Raw genomic sequence first — 23,843 nt, forward strand, 5'->3', positions numbered from 1 at the left:
AAATCAAAGATTTGATGTCATTTTAAGTCTCTTCTCAGTACCTTACCTCTTTGCATCCTTGCTTTATTTCCTTCTGACACAATACAGATATTTTTATTTATTTTTGGATTGCGTACATCATCAGCTTTAATCTCCGATCCAATAACAGCGGTAATGGCAGCCATTGACTATATAACACTAGTGTTATATAGTCAATGATATAGCTCTTTCTCCAGAGAGGAAATCTAATTGTCTAATTCCTCAAGGATTCGGGAAAGGTATCTACAGTCATTTGACTGAGGTCTGAAACTCAAACAATTGCCTCTTGCAAGCCTTGTCAGGTGTGTTAGTTCGTTCCCAGCTCATGCTGGACTAACCCAAGAACTCAGGGTAGGAGTTTTTATTAGATTTTTATAAGATTTGGGGACCAAGGTAATTCAGAATAATGGGTCTCCAAATTTTTAAATGTGCTGCCTAGTACTTACTTTTTGTATGTAATGTCATCAAATATCTATCAATAGAGACGTTGAAACATTTTTGTGATATATATTGGGCTCAACTAAAAAAATGAACTACTACAAAATATTATTTAATAAAATATGTTCAACACTTTTAGTCTTATATCTATAAATCTGTAAAGCTATTAACTAAATGCATAACCTGTTCAAGTTATATAACAGGTAGTTTTGAACCCCTGCCAATCATGTAATCTCTTCTGAACACTTTGTTCATGTGGTTTCCAATGTAAGTGCGAATCCATTTGGGAGGAACCATGGTAAAGAAATACTGCAACAAAACCATCAACATTTCAATAAAACAGTGTTTGTTACTAGTGAATGGAGTGAAATTTAGGGCTTTATGATCAAGACCAGCTGATTTTTTAAAGACATATATTCATTAAATAATAGTAATAGTACGGAAAAAAGGCGTTTCCATGCGAGATGAAGTCGAGTGCAGGATTACCAATTACCATACAAGTCCGGTAAACACATTTTGGACGAGTGACGTACGATATTTTACGCCATAGTCTATACAAATCCTTATATTTCCACAGATTAAAGGACTTACAATCAATAGTTTATAACCACTCATTGCCAAATATTATCAGCTGGTTGGTACAGGTAAAAACTCATTACAGTAACAGTAGTATGTAATGAAACCCCATTTGATTAAGCTGACGGCAAACCGCAGTTTTCTGGACCAAATCCTTGTGTGGGAAGTTCGTCAAAACAGTGTAGTGTGGCGTTTTACTATATTACGTTACTGTTACTAGTCCTGAAAATAAGTGTTTGCCGGACGAGTGTGGTCGATAGTTTACGCCATACTACTAAATCTGTACAAATCCTAAAAAATTACCACCAACTAAAGGACTAACAATTACTAGACATAACCTCTAAGAGAGGTTATGGTTATGTTATATATATATGTGTGTGTGTGTCCGTTAGCATGATAACTCGAGCAAAAATGATCCGATTTTTATGAAATTTGGTATAAACGTGTAAACCTACATTTATTCGAACGAGTTCGCAAACCAGCATGATCGGACAACGGTAACGGGGATTTATGGGGTACAAATTGGGTTTTCCCACTTTTAACCCTCAAAACAAAAAATTTCCCAATTTCTCTTTAGACCTTTTTAAAGAGCTTAAAAAACAAATAATTTTGTATATAAAAATATTTTTTCGGTTATTTGCAATAAAGAAAATTTAAAAAAAATTTAAAATATCCATGTTATTCTTATGGAGAATATTGTAAAATGTTGTAGTTTGCTTGTTTATGGATATATTTTGATCAACCTTCGCAAATTTATTTATTTTATACTAAGCTATCAATATTTTACTAAAAAACACTTTATCAGTTTCCTTGTGGCAGCGAACCTAAGTACTTGTTAAAAGAAAAACACTGCACATCAATCAATCAATCAAAATAACTTTATTCATATTGCACATTTTGTACAGAATGGAGTCAGCTATAAAAACACAATATTAAACTTAAGACTACTTACAAAGAACATTGTTATAAAAAAAAAAAAATCAAATTTCAGGAAGTTGGAAAAAATCTTCTAATTTATACAAGGGTCTGTTGGTGAGAAATAATTTCAAACGTTTTTTAAATGAATTAAAATTACTTATATTTTTTATATTGTCAGGTAAGCTATTGAAATATTTAACACCACTATAAGATGGATTTTTTTCATAAACCGATAAATTATGTTACATGTTCTTCTCATGGAGGAAAAAAAACTGTTGTACCGTGTGCTTGTTTCGTTTATGGATACATTGAGATCAAATTGTATAGTTCTTGGATTGTATACTAATACTATACCATTTACAGTTTACAAACAAAACATGTTTTCTCCCCTATAGCTGCATGTTGTAGCTGTGTAATCTTGTTAGCATCTGCTGTAAGGAGATTGCAGTGTACTTCAGCATGAACTACTGAACTAGTATCTATCCAGCTGTTTCTGAACGTTATAGTTGACTAAATAACACTACAAGTATCATATAGTCAATAGTAGTGGTATATAGCCAATGACTTATCTCTTTCAACAACGATATATCTGACTCATTTGCTTTTATTGCTCTTAACAACACCACTTCTGAGAGTGAGAATCGTTTAAAAATTGTGGCTCTATGTGTGAAAATTCATTTACTATTTTAAATACCGTAAATTTTTCTTGAAAATGGTGATATCTCTTCTCTGATTAAAATGTTCGTTACTTAAGTGATAAGCTTCAATTTGATAACAATAGGCCAAAATATATATACTAGCGTCCCTGTTGCTCGAATCCGAGCAATTGCTAAGTATTAAAGGACAGGCAATTTTTTTTTTAAACGAATAACAGTAATTATTTCTGATGACTTTAAAAGAGTCGACTCAAACATTATGGAAATACTCAAGATGTACATAACAGATTATATCAATTTATCCAGGCTCTCTCGCTTTTTCCATTGTAATATTTACGCAACCCCAAATTCAAATAGTAAATATTTCATTTCAACCAAGTCAGTAAATGTTAGTAGCAAACTGTTAAATTAGCAAACTTATTCACTGTTTACAATGAACATATGTTCTTCTCACTTTTAATTTCTGACAACAGCTGGAGTTTCATAACATTTTTTGTTTCCCATGTTAATCTTATGGAGAAATATGAAATTTTAAAGGGCCCCAGGGCCTCACTCTCTAATTATCTCCCTAAAAAGAACGTTCCCTGCACAACTTCACGTTACGCTCTTTCCAATGACACCAAAAACATGTCAATCGGTTCAGTAGTTTCGGAGGAGTAATTGTCACAAAAAACCTGGTTGCGTATTAAATAAGTATATATATAGATAACTTAAATAACTCGAAAACGGATAATTTTATAAAAAAGTTCAAGATTACTTTTTTAGTATTTCTAATCCCCTATCAAACAAAACCAAGATGAAATAGATCGAAAGGCAAGTAACTGAAATAGAACGTTTTTCAGTTGTAAGATTATAAAATAATTTGTAAAATTGTCCGTTTTCGAGTTATTTAAGTTATAAAAATTTAAGTGGCCGCCATTTTGAAATTTCCAATCGGGCCAACTTTTTTTAACTTAATTTTATACAGAAATGTTGAGAACGCTTTTTAATTCCCTATAAAAACCAAGGTCAAAAAGATTGGGCGGCAAATAACTGAAATAGAACGTTTTTGGTGTTAAGGCAAAGTTAGTCAGGGTGCCCTTTATTTAGCCTTATCTTACAAATGAAAAACCTTCTAGAGTACCTTCTGCCTTATTCTACCCCATTTTAAAACTAAAAACTGTAATATTTCAGCTATATCTTATTCGATATTTTTGATCTTGGCATCGTTTGATAGGAATTAAAAATGCTAAATATAAGTGTCCATGACATTTTTTCATAAAATCAGCCATTTTCGAGTAATTAAAGTTAAAAAAATAAAACGGCCTCCTTTAAAAATTTTTGGTTGAATCAAGATACACTTTTTCCCTAACATGGGTCTCTTTTACCTTAACATACGTACTAAATTTCATAAAGGTCGGTTGAAAAAATGCAAAGATAAAAAAGTGTATGTAAAAAATACAAAATGGCGGATATCTGGTTAACAAAGTGATTTTGGAAAATGTTATTCTTGATTTTCTCTTTACAGTATTTTGACTCAAGGAATCAGTGCGTAAATTTTCCCCACCTTTTTTGAACACCCTGTATAGTCAATGACAATAGACTATAACAATAACCTTTATTATTGTATGGGCTTCAGCAGTGCAGCAGTTCGCATGGTCACTACTAGGTTCGCAGCAGTTCGGCAATCACCGCTAGGTGTCACCACCATCGAGGTTCGCAGCAGTTCGCCGAGTCACCGCTAGGTGTCTCTATAATTGCTTTCATGTCGTTCATTCATTTATCATTAATTTTAATTGATTTAAATGCAACTAACGAGCTTAGCTTCACATATACACAAAATAAACAAGTTAGTTCTTTCAAAACCGCAAACCATTTGGACTTTAAACCTGCGGTAGTTAACTAAACCCCCTCTGTATCCACTGACACTCGCAGGTATTTTACAGTAGCTCATACATTACTACCCTACTTGGGCAAGGGAACTGTATCTTAATTTTTTGTTGTTGCAGATGTAGCTGCTTACTGGGTAGTGAAACTTAGAGATTTTTTGGAAAGCCGAGAGTTGAAACTTTTTAAGTAAAGTTCAATGATTGGCTTATAAGCACATCACTTTAGATAGATGAACTACAGGAAAGTAGGAGGCCAAAGATTTTGTAGATTTGGGTTATTGGATTTGTCCACAATTGACTGTTGTAATTTGCTTGTTAATAAACGTATTTATATCAAATTCGGAAAATATATTCATTTTACACTAAACCGTTAGCACAATGAAACACGTCTTATTACCCTTACTGTAGCAGCAAACCTAAGTACTTGTTATTAATGTCAACTAAATAACAGAATAGATTTGAAACTTTAAAGGAGGGTTTTTATGAATACACAAACAGGCAAAATGAAATTCGCTTGAACTGCATGTTTTCTTCGACGGGGGTACTTGAGTTCCTTATGAAACCATTAAGTTTTGTTGTCTACTACGCTGTACAAAACTGTTATACTGACCTATTACCCTTTTTTAATTTAGGTTAGGCCTAGTTTTTGTTTTAGTGACGAGAGCCAAGATCTGTGGAAGTAATAGAGTCTGATTAAATCACCATGTAATTAAACACGGGATTTTTGGCTTTGACAATAAATCCTTTTCATTTTATTTCACTTATTTCAACGGCAAAATTGCCAGTTTATACATGGACAATTCAAATAACATGATACTGTGCAACGAGTTTAACAAAGGAGGGTTTAAGCAAAGGAAAAGAACAATAATTTAACAATCAACAAAGGAAACAATAACGGATCAGTCAACGAGAAATATCAATAACAACAATATAACAATAACAATGCAAAAAATTTAACAAGAACAAAAATAGAACAATAAATACAATAAATTAATTTTACACTGCTTTCGGTGTTTTCAAACATAGATAAATCTAAGTACAAGTAAAAACAAGTCCTTTCATCGTCCTGTAAAACGAACTTTTATGAATTATTTAGATGATGAATTTTGTTAGGGGCATTAGGCCTTTAAAGTTGTGAGGGAAATTATCCATGAAAACTTGTCGTTTACTCTGCAGAAAATTAACGATGTACGGCCAAGATAGCCCCGAACTCTAACTCCCTCGAATATCCTCTAACCTCTAACCTAATATACTCTAGCCTCTAACTAGAATATTAGAGGTGGTTATGAACTACGAAATGCATTCCCTAAGTCTTCACAAGGTTATCCCGTCTAGTAGTAAGCCTACAAACAATGATAACTACAGGGCTAGAGGGGGATAACTAGCGTGGTGTGAAAACGTTAACTGCTAGCGCTACTTTTGTCAGCGGAGAATAAACAAACTACTAGCGCAGTTGCCACTTATCGCCGCAAGAGCGGGGTAAAAAATGGTTTTTACCTACCAAAAAAACCAACAAATCTTTACCTACGACCGTCTTTTAAAGTAGCCGTTTCAGTACAGTTCTTAGAATTGAAAAGTATCTCATAATAGCATTTTTACTTTCATAACAGCATAGTTTTACTCATAACAACACGGGTAACGGACCAATGAGGTTCAAGGATTGAGAGAGGAGAAGTAAAATTGTAATGATTCAAAATTCAACTAATCAGCTGTTCAGGTCAATTTAATTGTTGATTGGTGCAATTCGTGTGTTTCGTTGCATCACTGTCAGTGGCAATAGAGGGTTATAAACGAAAACATAACATCTTTTAGAAATTATGAATAGTGATTTTTAGTAATTAAAACAATGTCGTAGGTAAAGTAGTGTACGCAACTCGCGTAAATAATGTTAAAGACACTCGTAGAAGTTTTTAAGGCAATCGCCAAGGCTCGTACCTTAAATTTTCTACTCGTGCCGTTAACACTATTTGTACGCAATCGTTGCGTAAACTACTATTACTGTATAAGGTTTGAGTCAAACTCAAATTTAATCAAAATTAATTATGTGTTTGATACGTTTTATAAAAGTAGTAACTAAAAGAAGGCTAGCAAATTCTTAGAAATGGTTATGAATTTGGGTTTACTATTTATAAACAAATTGTGAAAACATCTGCTTTTTAAGTTAAATATAGTTTAGAACTTTAACTTTGTTTGTGGTTTTGGTGAGTCGTTAGCACCACGGACTTCAGGCTCGAGGCAGCACTGTCATGGATTCGGATCAGATCCTGGTACCTGACAGTTTAACCTTTGTACTGTTGATTTGTACTGTACCGGCTCACCCCTTTCTTTGTTGGATACGTTCCAGGCGGCAAATGCAAAGGTAAAAATCACTTTTTGCAAAAAGTCGCAAACTTGCCAGTATCTTTGAAACTTAATATGTAACAGATACTTCACGTTTACTGCTGTAGTGGAATCGTAATGTAATGAAAATACCAAACACAGTCTAGGGCATTATTTTATGTCTAGAAACCTAAATTAGACCTTGTTAAATAGGTACAACTTAACTAGGTTTTTTAATGAAACTGATCGGTAGAAATATTTTCTTGAAATTCAAATAAGAGAAGTTTTACAGATTACATTCTTGGAAACTTTTGCTATCAAGACTTGGGAATTTAAAGGTTAGTGTACCTTGTTCGTTTTCAGTCTTATTCTGATAGGTTGATGTGTGTAGACAAAAACTTCTGTCGGATTTTATTGACTTTCAATTTGATGTAGGATTGACAATGGGTCTTATGACCTGATACTAGTTATCTGAAGAAAGACAGACAGAGTGTGTTAACATTTTTATATACTTAGAATACACTCTTGTATTTTTTATATGTAAACTGAAAACAGCTGGTTTAAAGGTATGGGGCTGAGAATGTTTAATGTATGTGCATTTTTTGTTGACCAAAAATATGAGGGCTGCCCATATATTATGGTCTGCATTGAGCTCTTGTTGCAGTAGAGTCGGTTCAAATCTAAGAACGATGACATTCCTGGCCCTGCCCACCCTGTCAATGTTCTTCCACCTGCTATACAGGGTGTTGTATTTACACTACCCGTTCTTTGCACCCGATCTTTGCTCAGTGTGTTGCTTTTCCTTGTTAAAACCGTCATTGTTAAAAAAAGGTTTTTTGTTTTCAAAATTTAATGTAAAAGCTTCGTATTTACCAAAGAGTAAAGTTGGTGGAGTAGCATTAACTGCTTTGGCAGTGTGCAATAAATAAAGGAGGAAAAAGAGGATGTGGATGAAATAGATATACAGTGGAGTCCAGATAATCTGAACTTCGGCGATCCAAAAGTTCACTTAATCCGAAACCGAAAAAGAAATTTTGTTGAATTTTGTTCTTGTTTTTCGTCAGCTGTTTTCGTCAGTTGTACCTCGTCGAAGTATTCTGGAGCGGCTGGGTGAGATAGACTTGTAGTAGGCCAATGGGCCAATTTAAACGTTCAGCATTTCATAATTATGCGTATTGTAGTAAACATTTCCATTTAGCTTAATCTGAAATATTCAGTAATCCGAAATGGGTCCGGTCCCAACCATTTCGGACTATCAGGAGTCTACTGTACCTCCAAAGACCTGGATTGAGTCATGCAAAACTACTTTTATGCAAAAAATACTGTTATGTGTGAAGCAGTGAGTGCGAAATCAGGTCGTGTAAACCCCGCTTAATCGTTCCATAGGGATGGGAAATAGCTAGAATAGTAGTAAATGAAGTAAAGAAGATTGGTCTCAGACTTGAACTAGCTTCAGCGTGTTTGGTTGTCATGGGAGCTCGATAGATACCTTAATTTACGCACTACACTTGTAAAATTATCGGGACATAATCCCGTGGAAGACATACCTGAATCCCATGTGCCCAATAACCTGTCGAGTGGTTAATGATTCCTAATGTATTGACAGCATTCTGCGCATATGTTTCTGCATCTGGTACAAAGACACTGCTAGTCTGCAGTCTGTAGCTGAACGCATTCATCTTTGTATTGATGAACAGCGGTGACAAATGCTGTATGGTTATGCCATCTCCTTGGTATTCGACTCTCAAAGCTTCTGAAAAGCTTTTCAGATATACCTGCAATGAGGTTAAGAAGATTAGTTTAACCATTGACTATTGAATCCTGAAATATACATCCCATCTATATGGACTAGCTGTTGCATATTGTTTAATTAAAAAAGAACATAGTTGTGTGAGGCAGTCACAGAATGCGCTAGTGTTTGAGATGATATTTTCTACCTTATTTTTTGTCTCTGACATAGTTGATGGATCATAACAGTTGCTATGGCTAACAATAAGTCATATTTAGATGAACAAAATCTGAAGGTGGCTCACATCAACCACAACAATAAATTGTTATAAAAAACTGGTGACAACTTTAACATGGGGATGGAATGACTAGTTGTATCAATAGTCAAAGATTTAACGTTGGTAATTCAAAATACATTTGCAAAAACAATTTATTGTTTGCAGCAATCACCGATACCAGAAATTACTAACTTTAATTAAGATGTTACTTGTGTATAGTATGCTAAAAATATAAATTGTAATATATTGCTAAGGCTATATATTATAGTTTACCTTGGAAGCAGCATACACAGTCATGAGTGGAAGAGGTTGCAATTCCGAGCTTGATGAAACGTTTACGATAGCTCCTCGACCTCTCAACTTCATCTGAGGAAGAATCAGTCTTGTCATGAAGGTTGCGGCTCCGATGTTGATGTTGACTATGTCCCACAATTCCTGCTCTGGAACCTCCGTCAGGTACATTGGATAGGAATATTGCTTACCGACGTTGTTCACTGAAATGAAACACCATCGAAGAACATGAATAAAAACAGAGATTGAATATTAGAGATCTACTCAGTTCCCAAATTACAAATCATCTTTTGAAAAATTACTCTTAAGTTTAAAAAAATGCATGTTTTTCTTTTTACTTGTAGTTCTTTCAGGTAAGTTTTTCCCAATGAGTAAAATGAATGCAAGACCAGTATTCAAGTATTTTTTGCATTAAAATCAAAATTTTAAACTTTCATTCACAACTATAATGGCTTTAAATATTTGAATTTTCCAAGATGGCAGCATGTTCCCCAAGTGGGATTTTTCGGGAATTTTAGTATGATGTTCCCAGCTGTACGTACGACATCTCCACCAATTTTCCTGGGACCGATATACTTTTATGTATACACACGTCTATGAACGCGATAACATGAGTAATTATTGTCCGATTTTGATGAAATTCGGCTTGAAGATGTAGGGCGGGATAAACTTGAATGAGTTCACAAATCAGCATGATCGCACCATGGGAACGGGGTTTTACGGGGGTTTGATGGGCTAAAAATGGGTTTTTCTCATTTTTGACCCTCAAAATATAACATTTCCCAATGTCTCTTCAAACCATTTTAAAGAGCTAAAAAACAAATAATTTATTATAATGAAGTGTTTTTACAATTATTGTTTACAGAGTAAATTTAAAAAAATAATTTAAAATTTGCATTTAAAAAATGGGGAATAAATAAACTGTTGTCATTTGCTTGTTTATAGATACATTTTGACCAAACTTGGCAAATTTTGTTATTCTAAGCTATTAACATTTTACTAAAAAACACAATTCATTACCCTCCCTATAGCAGAAAACCTAGGTACTTGTCAACCCTAATGTTATTTAAATAAATTTAATTGAAAATCTAATCAGGTAAGTGGAAATTCGCTTAGTCTGCAGGTTTGCTGTGGCAGGAGTAGACCTTATGTATTTTTATTGGAGTATTTTGCCTCCTTATAAAAAATCCATAACTCAAAATGAAACCTGTTTTACTTATAATTATCCCTTAATGTTAACTTTGAAAGAAGAATATATATACTACTTCCTCCTGTGATGCGCTATGTTCACTTGAACTACAACCTTGTCTATGAGTTGGTAGCCCTGAACCTTCTTGCCTAGACAAGAATAATTATGAGCTTCCTAACCTGGTTAAGGTTAAATCCTTAGATTCTTTGGATTTACTTCCTAAAATGCAGTTCCTAATGACATTTAATTGTGACCTACTGTTGATGATACTAGTGAATTTCACCTACAGGGAGGAAACTATTACTGTAGGTAGGCATGATAAGAACTAGACCTGAGACCGATATCCTTTTTCATTTTTATGTCCACAGATGCCAAAAAACACTACTCATACAAATGTTTTATATGTGTTTTATTTACATCTCTCTATCTATATACATACATAAATAGGGTTGGACAAAAGTATGCACACCCCCCTCTTTAATGGGTTACACAAGGAAAACCAAACCCTTCGCACCCATGTATGGCATAAATGTAAAATTTTCTGTTGGGTTTCCAATTTTGATCGAAAATAAAAAATGGGTAATTTGAGGGCAGCTCAAAAATGTTAACCGTAAAGCCGCATCAAAAGACACCTCATTTTAAAGACCAGTTAAAAAAAGTATAGGTGAAAGCCTAAGGTCTCTATTTCAACCCATTACAGAATGGTGGGCATAACTATTGTTTATCAGCTTGAGTGACCCCAAGTAAAAATATACATCAATATCCCCTAAAGTTGTATGGGTTGTACCAGGAAAAATAAACCCATTATTATCGTAACAAGAAACTAAAAACCTACTTGGTCGGTATGACCATTTTGCCCGGGATCCCAAAATGGGGTATTTAGGTGGCAGCTCAGAATTTTAAAATATGAAGCCCCATCAATTTAAACTTAATTTGAAAGGCCATCAGTTAAGAAGAATATCGGCAAAAACCAGAGGTAAACCTACATGCTACATTATTTCCGACTTTTGGCAGATTTTGTTTCCATTTTTGGTACACTTGTTTGCTTAAACAGCCGGAAATTAAACATACCGGGACTTATGACTGCTCCTTCCCATTCTTCATCCCTATATTCCCTAGCTACCGCATACATATTGTGCTAGACACAACAAAATGCAGAAAAAATATACAGTATAATTCACTTCTTGGAAAGTTGACAACTTAAAGACTTCTAAATTTTTCTTGATGGTCCTAGAACCATGATGCGCTTCCTTATCAATTCAAATTTCTTGCCATACTCATAACTATGGGAGATACTCAGTATTTGATATTTATGTAAATAAATATGACCTTTTGACCCTCGGTTCAGTCGATTTATTATGTGACTGAAAATAGAAACATGCGCCATTGATCTTGTACTTCCTCAAAACTATAGGCTTCCGGATCCTTCAGCGAGATTCCTAAACTAATATTACTGCCTGTTGGATAAAATAGTGACTAAGGTCGTAACTACTATAAAAGTTCACCTGAATTAACCAATAATATGTTTTATCTTTGATAGAAATTATTTATATGTGGTTAAATTTCAATGAGTAATTTCAAACATTTGTCAGAATAAAACTAGGATATCGACATTATGGCTAATTTTTACTACTTGAGGTTAGATTTTTCATATAGTTTTACTAAACAAATCTATAAAATGTAAAACATGTAGTCCCTTTATCTTGATTAAGTTATGTTTCAACTGACCTAAAATACCAACTGGTATATCCTTGAGTTCTTTCTCAATTATGTCGAAGACGAATTGTCCTTTGCTGAAGTCTACTGCAATAATCTTGGTATTGACTCCATACAAACTCTCTGGAAAAACACAATTAACCAAATTAATTAATTAATTAATTTAAACTAGTGTACATGTTGCTCGAATTCGAGCGATTGCAAAGTATTACAGGAGTTATTTCAAAACGAATAACAGTCAAATTTACAATGAGTTTAAAAGAGTCAACTCAAAGATTACCGGTGTGTAACTCATGGAGATACTCACGATGTATATAACAGTAATCAACATTTCCTGTAAATATTGTATCATATTTCATAACCTGGTATTGATTTTTAATGTTTTCTACAAACATTTCCTGACTTATAGCCATACAAGGTTGTCCATGTTTATCTTTGTTTTTGATAAACCTAAAGCATTCCGGCCGGTTTTCTCCTTCTCAAAATACCTCGATGTACAGGCAACACAGGTCATTGATAGAGGGCCAATTGAGAATGAAAACTTCGTTCTCGTTTTGGGGTAGTGCTAGGGCGCATTTGAGATCGTCCAGGGTCAGGTGCTGACTGTGATCACTGTTCTGTAGCTGCGGTCCTTATCACGATTACGCCTCCTGTCTATGTTGCATCGAAGGCATTTAAAAGAAAAAAAAACAACAAATAAACAAATTATAGCTACACAAAACAACGATAAATGCACAAATTTCAGTTACAATCATGCTAACTCGATCCGTCATAGCGACACAAAACAACGATAAATACATAAATTTAAGATACAACCATCCTATCACGATCCGTCTTGGAGGTTATGTTTACACAAACTCAAATAGTAAATAAATGTACTCAGTGCGTTTCATTGAATTGAAAAATAAATAACAGCAATTAAATATACAGCTGATCAAAATGTAAACAATTATAATCTCCATAAGGATAAGATGGGAACTTTAACAGCCACTGGGGCAGAGCCCAAGGGACTTTTTCAAAAATGTAAGGCCAGTTTGCAAATTTACACAACACGCTCTTTCCAATGAGACGTCAATGGATAAAATCGGTTAAGAAATGGCGGAGGAGTTCAACCGACAAAGTTTCATGTAGCGTATTAATTATATAGATACCTATTAAGGCTAACTTTTTAATAATAAAGGATCACTTTAATTGGCAAGTCCCAATTATAATATTGTACTCTGATAAAAAATACTTTGTTTAACAAACGTCACATTTTTTGAGTACTTTAGATTTAAAATTTTCTTAGGTCTACGGCCAGATTGAATTGTCCACATATTTATCTTTAAATAGGTATTGAAATCGGCTCTTTGGCTCAAATTAAACATACATTTACAACCAATGAAAAGTATTCAAGAGAACAAACCTGGTATAAAAATGAGAACTAATATTTATGTGTAGCAACTAACAAAATATTATCATCACCAGTAAAACAAACAACTTAGTTACTGCCAGTAACAATAGAAAAATATAGTAACGGATTTGTCATATATTGTAAAATAATTCACTAAAATATTTGTCTCCTAATTTAATTTTATGAAAATAATTTCAAAACAGCAACAAATTTTATGATACAGGACGAGTTTACAGATTGAGTTGACCTGTGTAGCTTTGTTACTGATTAAGATCAGCTGTTTCTTCGACCAGGATTATTTGTTAAACCCAAAGATCATGGGCAAAATTGTTCCATTTTCAAATGCAGTGACCAGACCTTATCTAAAGGAGTGTATTTATTAACTACCCTTATCCTTCAATGTTATCTACTCAGGAGCAATGAAGGTTTTCTGATTTTGATGAATCTATTTTCTTGGTGCCTCTTTTGGTTGAAACAAATTAGCCAGTTCGCCAGTTCGCCAGTTTAGCTTTTGTCTGCTGCCTCTAACTTCTTTGATTCATCTGGTATGACCTGAATATCATTGTTAGGGTTTTTATGAGCCAATCAAGTGGGAAGAGCTTGTCCTAATTCGGCCGGAATTTTACAAGGAGTGGAGTCACAAAGAAAGGTGACGTAACATACCATTGAGGTCCAAAGCAGCAAGGGCAAAACCTTTGTTGCCTGTTTGGTGGCTTTCTCCTACCGTTGCCCAACTTGGTGACTGTCCAAGTTTTTTGTACAAGTTTTTATCTAATTTGGTCCTGTTTTGTACATTGCAACACTAAAGACATTAGGTAGCGCTAGTTCGTTCAGGTTTCTTATTTATTTCAGCAACTTTTTTTTGGAAGACTCATAATTAAAAAATAGTGGTGACTATAAGATGCAGTAAAATTAAGTTGTTTTATTTGACACATTTTGTTTGTATTTATTTTTTGTGTTTGTCTACTGAACTGTTATGTGAACGGTTTTATTGTTATTTCCAGCTTCAGCTAAAAACTTTGTTCACTAATCCTGATGAAAAAAGTCAGCAATATTCTTTTAGATAAAGTAAACCCAACATTGGCAGCAATGAACATTTAACCAATTAAGAGCATCCTAGTTTATTATACTTTTGTGCTTACGCCAGTGGAACTTTTACGTTTTTGTCCCCGAGCAATAGTCTTGTTATTATCTATCTAACTTCAACCTTTTATTAGATAGCATCATTAATTGATAGCCCAAGATAAACGTCATCTGGGTCCAGTACCGATCTCGCGGAATCGAACCAGCGACCTATAAGCCTAAGGTGAGCACTATCACCCCTATGCTTCTCAGACAATTAATTAGCATAACTACGTTGATAATATTTGTAATTAATTTTCAAAATCTTTTTATAATATAATTTTGCCTAACCCACAATTGACAGTCTTGTCAATTAAATATAAATATAACTCTAAATGCCAGGCACTTGCCTGTCATTAATAAGCTTTAAAAATATGAATTTAGTTTACAGTACACCTACCTATACCTTATATATTTGAACATGGAACATAGTGACAATCAAGTCATACTCATCCAAAAGCTTTCATTACATCAGAACAATCAGTCAGATAACCCAAAAGATCAAAGATTTTACGCTTAGTTGGAATGTGCGATCACGTTTTTAGATTACTTCGAACTTTCAATTATATTATCCTTCATTTCGGGATTAAAGTGGACAAAAAGAGTAGTGTGTATACTCTTTATACTGTGAAATAATAAATATAACACCTACCTTTAAAATTTGCGCTTAGCTTGTCATTGGAGCAAGATTTGAAATTTAGAATTAAAATGTAAGTTTCGATTCAGATACAATTAAATGACACTTTTCTAGTGGTATTTTTATTACTATGGATATCGTTGTTGATACTTTAAGTTTTTTTTTTATTACAGTATATACAACGGTAATAACCACATCTCTTGTTAAATTAATGGGTGTAAAATAAGTCAAAACTAAAATTTGTTCTTATGGGACTACAGTAAACCTCCAAAATTGTTACTTAAATCTGGCGTTTTAATTAATTGCCTAGATTGGTTTACAGCAACCTTAGCCATTAAATTACTTCTTAATCAGCATAAACATTTCGCTTAGGGATAACGAAATCCAAATCGAGTAAATTGGTAGTGCCTTTTTTCTATAGGCCAAGTTTTTTGTTTACGGCTTTATTCGATTTTTAAATATATAGGAATTCTGAATTTAGTTATGTTCGCACTCAGCTGTGTAGATGAGTGGTTATAGTGATCATCTGATAATCCAAAGGTTGAATACCAATAACCTTTTTGGTTTCATCTCGGTTCAGCTATCTTTGACCATTCGGCTGATAAAAAAAGTTTATCAACAAATATACGCCGTTCTACACCCATCTAACCAGTGACGTAGCCAGGGGGGGTCCTGGGGGTCCGGACCCCCCCCCTTCCGGTCTTAGATATAATATTTTTTGTTAAATTAAATGTAAAATTATATAATCATACTGTATTGACGTTGGGGTTGATTATTTTCAATGCCAAGAGAGCTAAAAAAGGCCGTTTTAGGGCCTATATTTTTCAAATTGTTCCCAGACCCCCCTTTTACCTGAGGGGTATGGAACACCCCCCAGACACCCCCGGTCGGTCGACCCCCTATTTTGAAATCATGGCTACGTCACTGCTAACATTCATATTCATATGTAGTATCAAAAGTAACGATAATGGTAATAGTAATAGTTACCTATTTGAGCAGCGACTTTGATTAGTTTGTCGTGTGTTCGAGAGATCAAAACTATGTTGATGCCTCTTTTGGCCAATTCCATGGCGTAGGCTCTTCCGATGCCGTCCGTGGACCCCGTTACCACTGTAACCAACACATAGCTAATGCAAATATCGAATAAAATAAATTATAATCAAATTAAATCGGATATATTTCCACTATAGATGTACACATAAAATAACAATTCATTATCAAAAATAAAATACGATTAGAGTAGTTAAATGCATTATATAATATTAATAAAATAAAAATATAAAATTTCATAAAAAAGTAGAAAACATATTGATTAAAATGTATTGTTCGGAAAGTAATAATTGAGTATAGACGTATATTAAAGAGTATACATCTATGATTTTAATTTGCTTATAAACCTCATATGAGTTTTAGTACTATGAGAGTGGGTTATGAAAGTAAAACTTTAAAGTATTTAAACATAAAAATAAGAATGTCTTTTAGAAACAATTTTGGAACGATTTTTTATGGCACTAACGAGGCGCAAATTGAGCACGCCAAAACCCGCAGGGTTGCCAATTTCTATACAGTATATTACTTCCTATAGTTCGCCAGATACTTGCATATGCCTGCCCAGTTTGTTATCCTCATCACATCAGAGGAAGTTATTGAGATTTGTTGGAGTTCGCCAGGGGCAGCAGTATTCCGGGGATGCGGAATACTATCCCCCGGAAAATCACCCCCCCCCCCCTAGGTGAAACGTGACGTCACAAAATCTGCTAACTAACCAATATGGAAGCCGTATCCGTGACTGGAATACTACCCCCCCCCCCAAGACAAATCATGCTATGTAATTTTAATTTTAATTCGAGTAATTCCGTTGGATGATAAAAAAAGGCATGTGGGGAATATAAAACGGATTTTCGAAATGTTACAGCAAGTTTGGTTGGTTAGGTTAGGTTAGTTTAGAATTGTTTGACAACTAAACCTGAGTTTCCGTGACTGGAAAACTGCCCCCGGTCTCTGACTTCAATATAACGTAGGAACCTGCTTGGGGGGGGGGGGGGTAGTTGTCCGGGGGGCAGTCTTCCGGCGACCCGTATCGGGACTCGGGAGGTGACTATGGCTCTATTGCGAGCGGACCCAATTCATGATCTCCATGCATCAGCATGATCTACATGGCTTCAGGCGATGTTTATGTGATGACATTTTCCTCTCTAAACTACTCAATGGACTGATTGATTGTCCTGCTTTGTTGTCAGGAGTAGATATGCGTGTTCCATCTGGTACAAGATCCCAAGACGTATTCGGAAGGAGACGCCATGCACGTGGAAATGGATCCCTAGCAAGGATACTTCGTAATGGGAATATCGTCTGCACCAGTGTTGACATATTTACAGACAGTCCAACTATAATCCGAAAGAGGGTGCTGGCTAACTTCCAGCTCATTGTAGTTAACATTCACAATCACTGATTGTATCGTTGTTTTTTTATTTGTTTTATACAGGGTGTTCATTTGAAAACTTTCCATAGATGTTGTGTACTAAGGTAAGGCTTTTAATATTTGTTCGTTCTCATTTCCCCCTAATTTGGGGTTAACTCATTTTGTTACTGTTAAATTGTATTTAGTCGTATTGCATGTAATCTCAAAGAAGAATTTATATCCATAGTTACTAATTATGTTAGAATACGTCATCTTTATGTATAATTGTAAACTGGTTCTTGGGTGTGGAAAGGTAAAATAAAATAAAATCTACGCTGATTTGATGAATTATGTTTATACGATATTAAATACAGTCACAGGCTCCATCTCCCTAAACAACAACCTTTTCCAAATAAAACCTTTGAATATAAATAAACTACTTTTAGGCTACTATTATAGTAGTAATTCCATTCCAGAGTTAAAGCTGTAGCCAATTTCAGGAAAAAAACTTGGTGGAATTAATCCTCTGTCAGAGTTTTATGCTGTAAAAATGTATTTTTTTATACAGTACACCATTCCTTAGTGATGCTAGAATATTTTATGACTATCTTAAGTATGAAACCTATAGGAGACAATAACAATTTTATAGTAGGATCTTTTATGAAGGCTTCATTCAACTGTTTTATCCTTGAGTAACAACTGGGAACTAACTACAGCTGAACCTTATGGATACGTCTACCTTAGTATCGAAAGTCAATGATAAAACCATACATTCCCAACGGATTTGTCGTCCAATGGATTGTCTGAAGAAAGCATTAAGGAGTTTTGATGTTTACAATTTATTTCTTATTATTTAAACAAACAATTCGTTCAAAAACAATTGCTTGTCATATGGTATAAACAAAAGTATGGAGCACGTTAAGTCCCCTTATAATATAGATACATTTATTAAACATTGGCGAAATCAGGTGTAACCTATATTAGCTAATTATATCTTGCTCATATACAGTATAACGAGAAGTATTCTTGTAGAAATTAAAGCTAGCTTTGTATGTAATGTAGGTAGGAGTCATATTATTAGTTTTGAATAGTGAAACACCATTTAATCCCTTACTACAGTACAAACCATTCATTGAAACAAGCTGAGTTTATGGGATTTTGTAAATTTACAGAATTCAACAGAGTTTATCAGTTATACCTCGAGTAAAGGTGTGCAACTCTATGTAACTCTTACATTGTGTGCACGATCTGTTCGTGAAACACGATTTGACCTAGATTGGGAGAACTGGCAACCGAGAATTAAACTTAGCTGGAAAAACTACGATGCCAGCAAATGAAATGAAATGATGAAATGAAATAATATTTTATTTCCCGTTAGTTAAATATACATAAGTACATTGTATTTTTTTACTTAAAAATTATACAGCAAACATTACTATGTTGATAACAAAACAAAAGTTTTATACTGTAGAAATAAAGCTAACAAAAGTGTAAAAAATCCCTTCTTTAAAAAAGGAAAAAGTCTACATAGGCAGGGCCTGTGTGTAGACACTAGTTGCGAAAAAGTTAATTTAAATGGGAGGTAAACAAATTTTTTGAGAAATAAAAAATAGTTCGTATAATTTTTAAAATTTTAAAATTTGTCTTGCTTTAAACTGAGTTTTCAGTGTTCTGGAATGACATTGACAATAAAAAAAACTCTTTGAAACTGAGTCAAGAAACTGACGGCAGTGTTCTCGTATTAGCATCAACTGGTTGTGCTCCTTCTAATCTTAATAGACTTTGTTCGAAAAAGTCTGTGTCGAAATTTACTATGAAATTATCTATGTGAAATAAGCTACTAGCAATAAATGATCGACATACGTTTACGCCAAGCGAAACATGAAAGGCAAGCTGAAGTGTTTGGTGGTTTTGTTGCATATCTGTGTGGTGATATGGCTTTATCGGTGCAAGAACGGTCGTTAATAATGCCATATGATCTTTCAAGTCAGTTGTATACACATGGACATTTCGTAGACGAACACTGTAAACCAATTTTTTACTAAAAACCATCATGCGTCAGTCTGGTGAGGAGCAAAGTCATTTCGTAATGCTCTTACTAATATTGCTCATGGAACGATAAGAGAGAAAGATTATAGATTCTTTTCTTTACGATTCATATAAAAATATCAACAAAATCTGAACTTTGCAACGGTTGTTCGTATCACGGCAAGAAAGACATGTGGACGTGGCTACTTACAACCTTAACGAATTGGCTAAACTGGAAAGTCCTGTGGCATTCATTCGTGCCATAAACAAACCTTCAATAGCAGCTAAAGTGTGTTCCGATTAATGCCAATCTCTTGAACACATCCTCAGATTAGCCAAAGGATATACACATGGACATTTCGTAGACGAACACTGTAAACCAATTTTTTACTAAAAACCATCATGCGTCAGTCTGGTGAGGAGCAAAGTCATTTCGTAATGCTCTTACTAATATTGCTCATGGAACGATAAGAGAGAAAGACGTCATGCTACGCCACAACTTATAAACCAATGCAGGATTAGTCAATAGTGCTGTCGGCACTGTCATTTTATAGGAATATGAAGAAGTCTTATCACATTTGGACATGCAGCCTTTGTGTGTATTAGTTGAATTAATAATTATAGAGGACCCATAGTACTCAATTAACTGGTACCCATCGTCCCATGTTCGTGTTCATTATAACTACATTTGTAGAACGTGGCATTAAGTGTACCTGAAAACAATTTCTATTGACACCTGCCTATTCTCTCACAATTCACAAATCCCTGAACCAACAAGAAATAAAGAAAACCAACAACGCAAACTAGAGGTCTCTATCTCAATCCAGTAAAAATGGCAGGCAATTGAAATTCTCAGAAGTAAAATTTAACTTACAGCTTTCCACGTCTGGACTGGAGACCCCCTGTAAATTTTGTAACGGTTCACAGTAGGAAATCTTAACTCTACACACCTTTATCGCATGTTATGAAGTACTTTTTGAGCCTAATTGCTACTTGATTCCCAAACCCAAAATGGGGGATTTCGGGGGGAACTCGATGGGTCTTACCTTTTGAAATTTTTGAGTTTCCCCTAAACCCCCCTCTTTGGTGATGCACAAGTGGCGGTTATGCCCAAAAAGTACTTCATAACATGCCATAAAGGTGTGCCGAGTTTAGTTTTTCTAGTATGGGCCGTTAAAAAATTAACGGGGGGTCTCCAGACTTTTTACTAACCCTGTATATTGTTGTTGATCGTAGTAAGATTTGATACATTCTTATATATTAGGTCATTGTTTAGTCTGTTCTATCTTCATGTATGTATGATATGTATATTCCTGAAATGTAACGTTTTGCCATATTTGTATGCATATGTAAAATGGAGTTTTCCGTTAATAAATAAATAATATGTTGTGTCAATTACTAGTACTTCGTTTTTTTACAAAAATAATCTTATCTTATGGCGGTGGATGCACTTGTAAAAAATCCTTGCAGGCTATAATATGGTCTATTTTTTAGCCATGTATTGGCAGTGCTAAATATGCAGGTTCTTCAGTGCTCGGGGTAGGCTATTGTAGATCTTGAGTGCCAAGGCCGGGTATGATTTTTTCGGTTTTTGAGAGTCTGTAGAAAGGGATGTCTATTTCCTGTGACGCTCAGCGTGAGTCTACCTATAAGGCCAGGGCCACACGTGGCGGATCGTCCGCGTGGCTTATGATCGCGCGATCTTAAGCCGCGCAAAGGTGTCCCGGCCACACGGGGCGGATGAACCGCTTCCGGTTGAGGTTTCTCAGCCTACGTACTGAGATTTAACATGGTTTAATTCACTTGTTCTTGTTGTAGTCATGGACGAAACACGTTAGTTTGTGAATTAGAAGCGTGTGGTGAGCTAGAGCTTAAGGTTAACCGAAATCATTGGGTCCATCCTTTCATAACCGATAAACCATTTGTGTCCCAAACCTTTTACGAGCACATGCGAAACCATAGTTCGGAGCTTTTTTTTACTATTGCATGTAAATAGCATCGTTTGTCGAGCTACTTCAATAGCTTTGACCGCATATAACTAAAAGGAAGATACTCTAATGAGAAATGTATAACATGAAATACAACATTAGAAATCCCACAGACATGATTTGTATTAACAAGTTCTATGTATTTGTAACGAACATTTTACACCTATAAGACAAAACGAACAAGCACAAACTAAAAAAAAAAAAAAAACAACTACAAATGCTTGAAAATGAGCTCCAACCGCGCGGACAATCCGTATCGTGTGGCCACTCTCATAAGACTACGTGTGTCATCCCCTCCAACGCGGCTTATGATCGCGCGGACAATCCGCGACATGGCGCGGACAATCCGCCCAGGCGGCTTAGGATCGCCCCGTGTGGCCACTCTCATTTGATTCAATGTGTTGTCGTACCACGCGGATGATCCGCGTCGTGTGGCCCCGGCCTAACCGCTGCCGCTCCGTGTCATGATAGCGCTATCAAGTTATTACGTGTTTAAATGTCCCGTGTCGTGTGTATGTACTGTATGTGTAAATTACTTGATGTTTTTGACGTAAAGCTCCGACTATGTTGCATTTGCAACGAAACATGTCAGCTTTAAACATTACTTGAATTGTCATATGCCTGTATATGCCTGTAACCTACTGCCTGTATATATGTGTTCATATAATTTTACGACGGTCAACTGGATTGTTGACCTGAACACACGTCGAAAATGTCAATTTTCATATTTTATTAAATTTAAAATGACAGACGACATCCTAGTTACTGTTTGACAACCAACTGACATGTCTGTAAAATGGTACAGATTCTTTAAGACAAACCATTAGTTTCAGAACGACGCCAGAGATTCGTTTTCGCACTTCGCTTGGGATACGGGATATGGGGTAATAGTTTTCCAGCGTTTAAGATAATGCTTCGTCGCTACATGGCGTAGCGTCAGGTCGACGACCACTTTCCCTCTCATCGCATCTTACATCACCGATCACACAACAGTCCGGCTGACTGAAGGTCACTTACCTCGGGGCTCTGCCCCACTGGGCACTGGCCGATGCTTCCGTGTGTACCTGTATACGGCTGTGAGGAAATCCCGCGACCGTGTTTGAGGAAGGAAAGTGGAACGGTACACTCACTGTTGAACCTGTTGAGCTCTCCGTTCTTGATCGTTCTTTTTTTCAAACGACCATAGACATATTTTTCCATTCGACGTCATCATCTGGATATCACAGTGGGTCAAAAATTATACTTATTGTATGTTGGAAAAGATTAAAAGAGCTAGTTATCGGTGTCACCGGAACTACCAAACTATTTACCGTAGAAAAATCATAGTCGTTAAACACGACAATAGTTACTTCTATAGTTGATGGAAATATCAAAGAGATGAGCACGATTTCTGATTTACGTTCCATGGGACATATATTCACATTAATGTCTTACATGATTTATTAATAATAACTTTTGATGGAATGGCCACTAAAAGAAACACAATCCTGTTATCTACCTTGGTATGGACATTTTTTATATCTTAAATGATTTTAGTTAAATGCCCCTTTGGGCCACCCGTAACAAGATATTAGATATCATCGTGCCTAAAATTGTGTATAGAAACTAAATTGAATATATTAATTGAATTTATTTCGTAAAGGTAATTTGAACATTTTCAGTTGCAAGTTAACAGTTTGAATGGTATTTGAATATTGACTCTCCGCAATTCAGGTTTGTTACCGTATTTGTCTTTGCTTAGCCACTCAAACCAGTATCCTAACCTAGATGTTTACAATATATTAAAAGAAATACTCGTCATCAATCGCTTGGTTCATACTCAGATCTGCTGTACGAACACTACACTCTATATCCGTATGTCAGTCAAGGTACTTTGGCATCCCACATTTACCAAATTGACTCAAGTTACGTTCTCCTCTTCACCATCCTGATGGGAGAGATGATGAGATCAACTAACGTCAAGGTTGTACTATCAGAAGAGGTGTGCGGCTGCATCTAGCCTTACTTTCCCTCCTAGACTGCCTCGTAGCCTCGAATATTCATGACCTAATATTCAGTACCTAGGTGAGATGTGTCTATATAAAACAAAATACAACAGTAGGTGAACAACAGAGTAAAGACTATCAACATACATTATTGTGGGTAGTCATAGACCCTACAGTATACAACATTCATTTTTATTGAATAATTATATCGAAAATAATGAATATTTTACTATAACTATTTCTATATAAATAACGATTGGCTTTGCATAAAATTTCTTGTAAAGAGAAAGTGCA

At 35.0% G+C, this 23,843-nt stretch overlaps 1 protein-coding gene across 1 annotated transcript in view; it reads right to left on the reverse strand.

Annotated features, from left to right (window-relative positions):
• Positions 1-552: 552 nt before the first annotated feature.
• The window catches only part of LOC128998284 (hydroxysteroid dehydrogenase-like protein 1), a 49,126-nt gene continuing 25,835 nt past the window's right edge, over positions 553-23,843 (reverse strand). Inside the window, exons 2-6 of the mRNA XM_054424354.1 lie at positions 16,135-16,257; positions 12,008-12,118; positions 9,073-9,293; positions 8,341-8,568; positions 553-765 (exon numbers count right to left, since the gene is read on the reverse strand). Of these exons, the coding sequence (XP_054280329.1) occupies positions 649-765; positions 8,341-8,568; positions 9,073-9,293; positions 12,008-12,118; positions 16,135-16,257 (800 nt within the window). The 3' untranslated portion in view covers positions 553-648. The remainder of the gene's footprint in view (positions 766-8,340; positions 8,569-9,072; positions 9,294-12,007; positions 12,119-16,134; positions 16,258-23,843) is intronic.

The sequence above is a fragment of the Macrosteles quadrilineatus genome, unplaced genomic scaffold (genome assembly GCF_028750875.1).
Source record: "Macrosteles quadrilineatus isolate MER2022 unplaced genomic scaffold, UCM_ALF_1.0 Scaffold_7__1_contigs__length_78375512, whole genome shotgun sequence".
In the NCBI taxonomy this organism is placed as follows: domain Eukaryota; kingdom Metazoa; phylum Arthropoda; class Insecta; order Hemiptera; family Cicadellidae; genus Macrosteles; species Macrosteles quadrilineatus.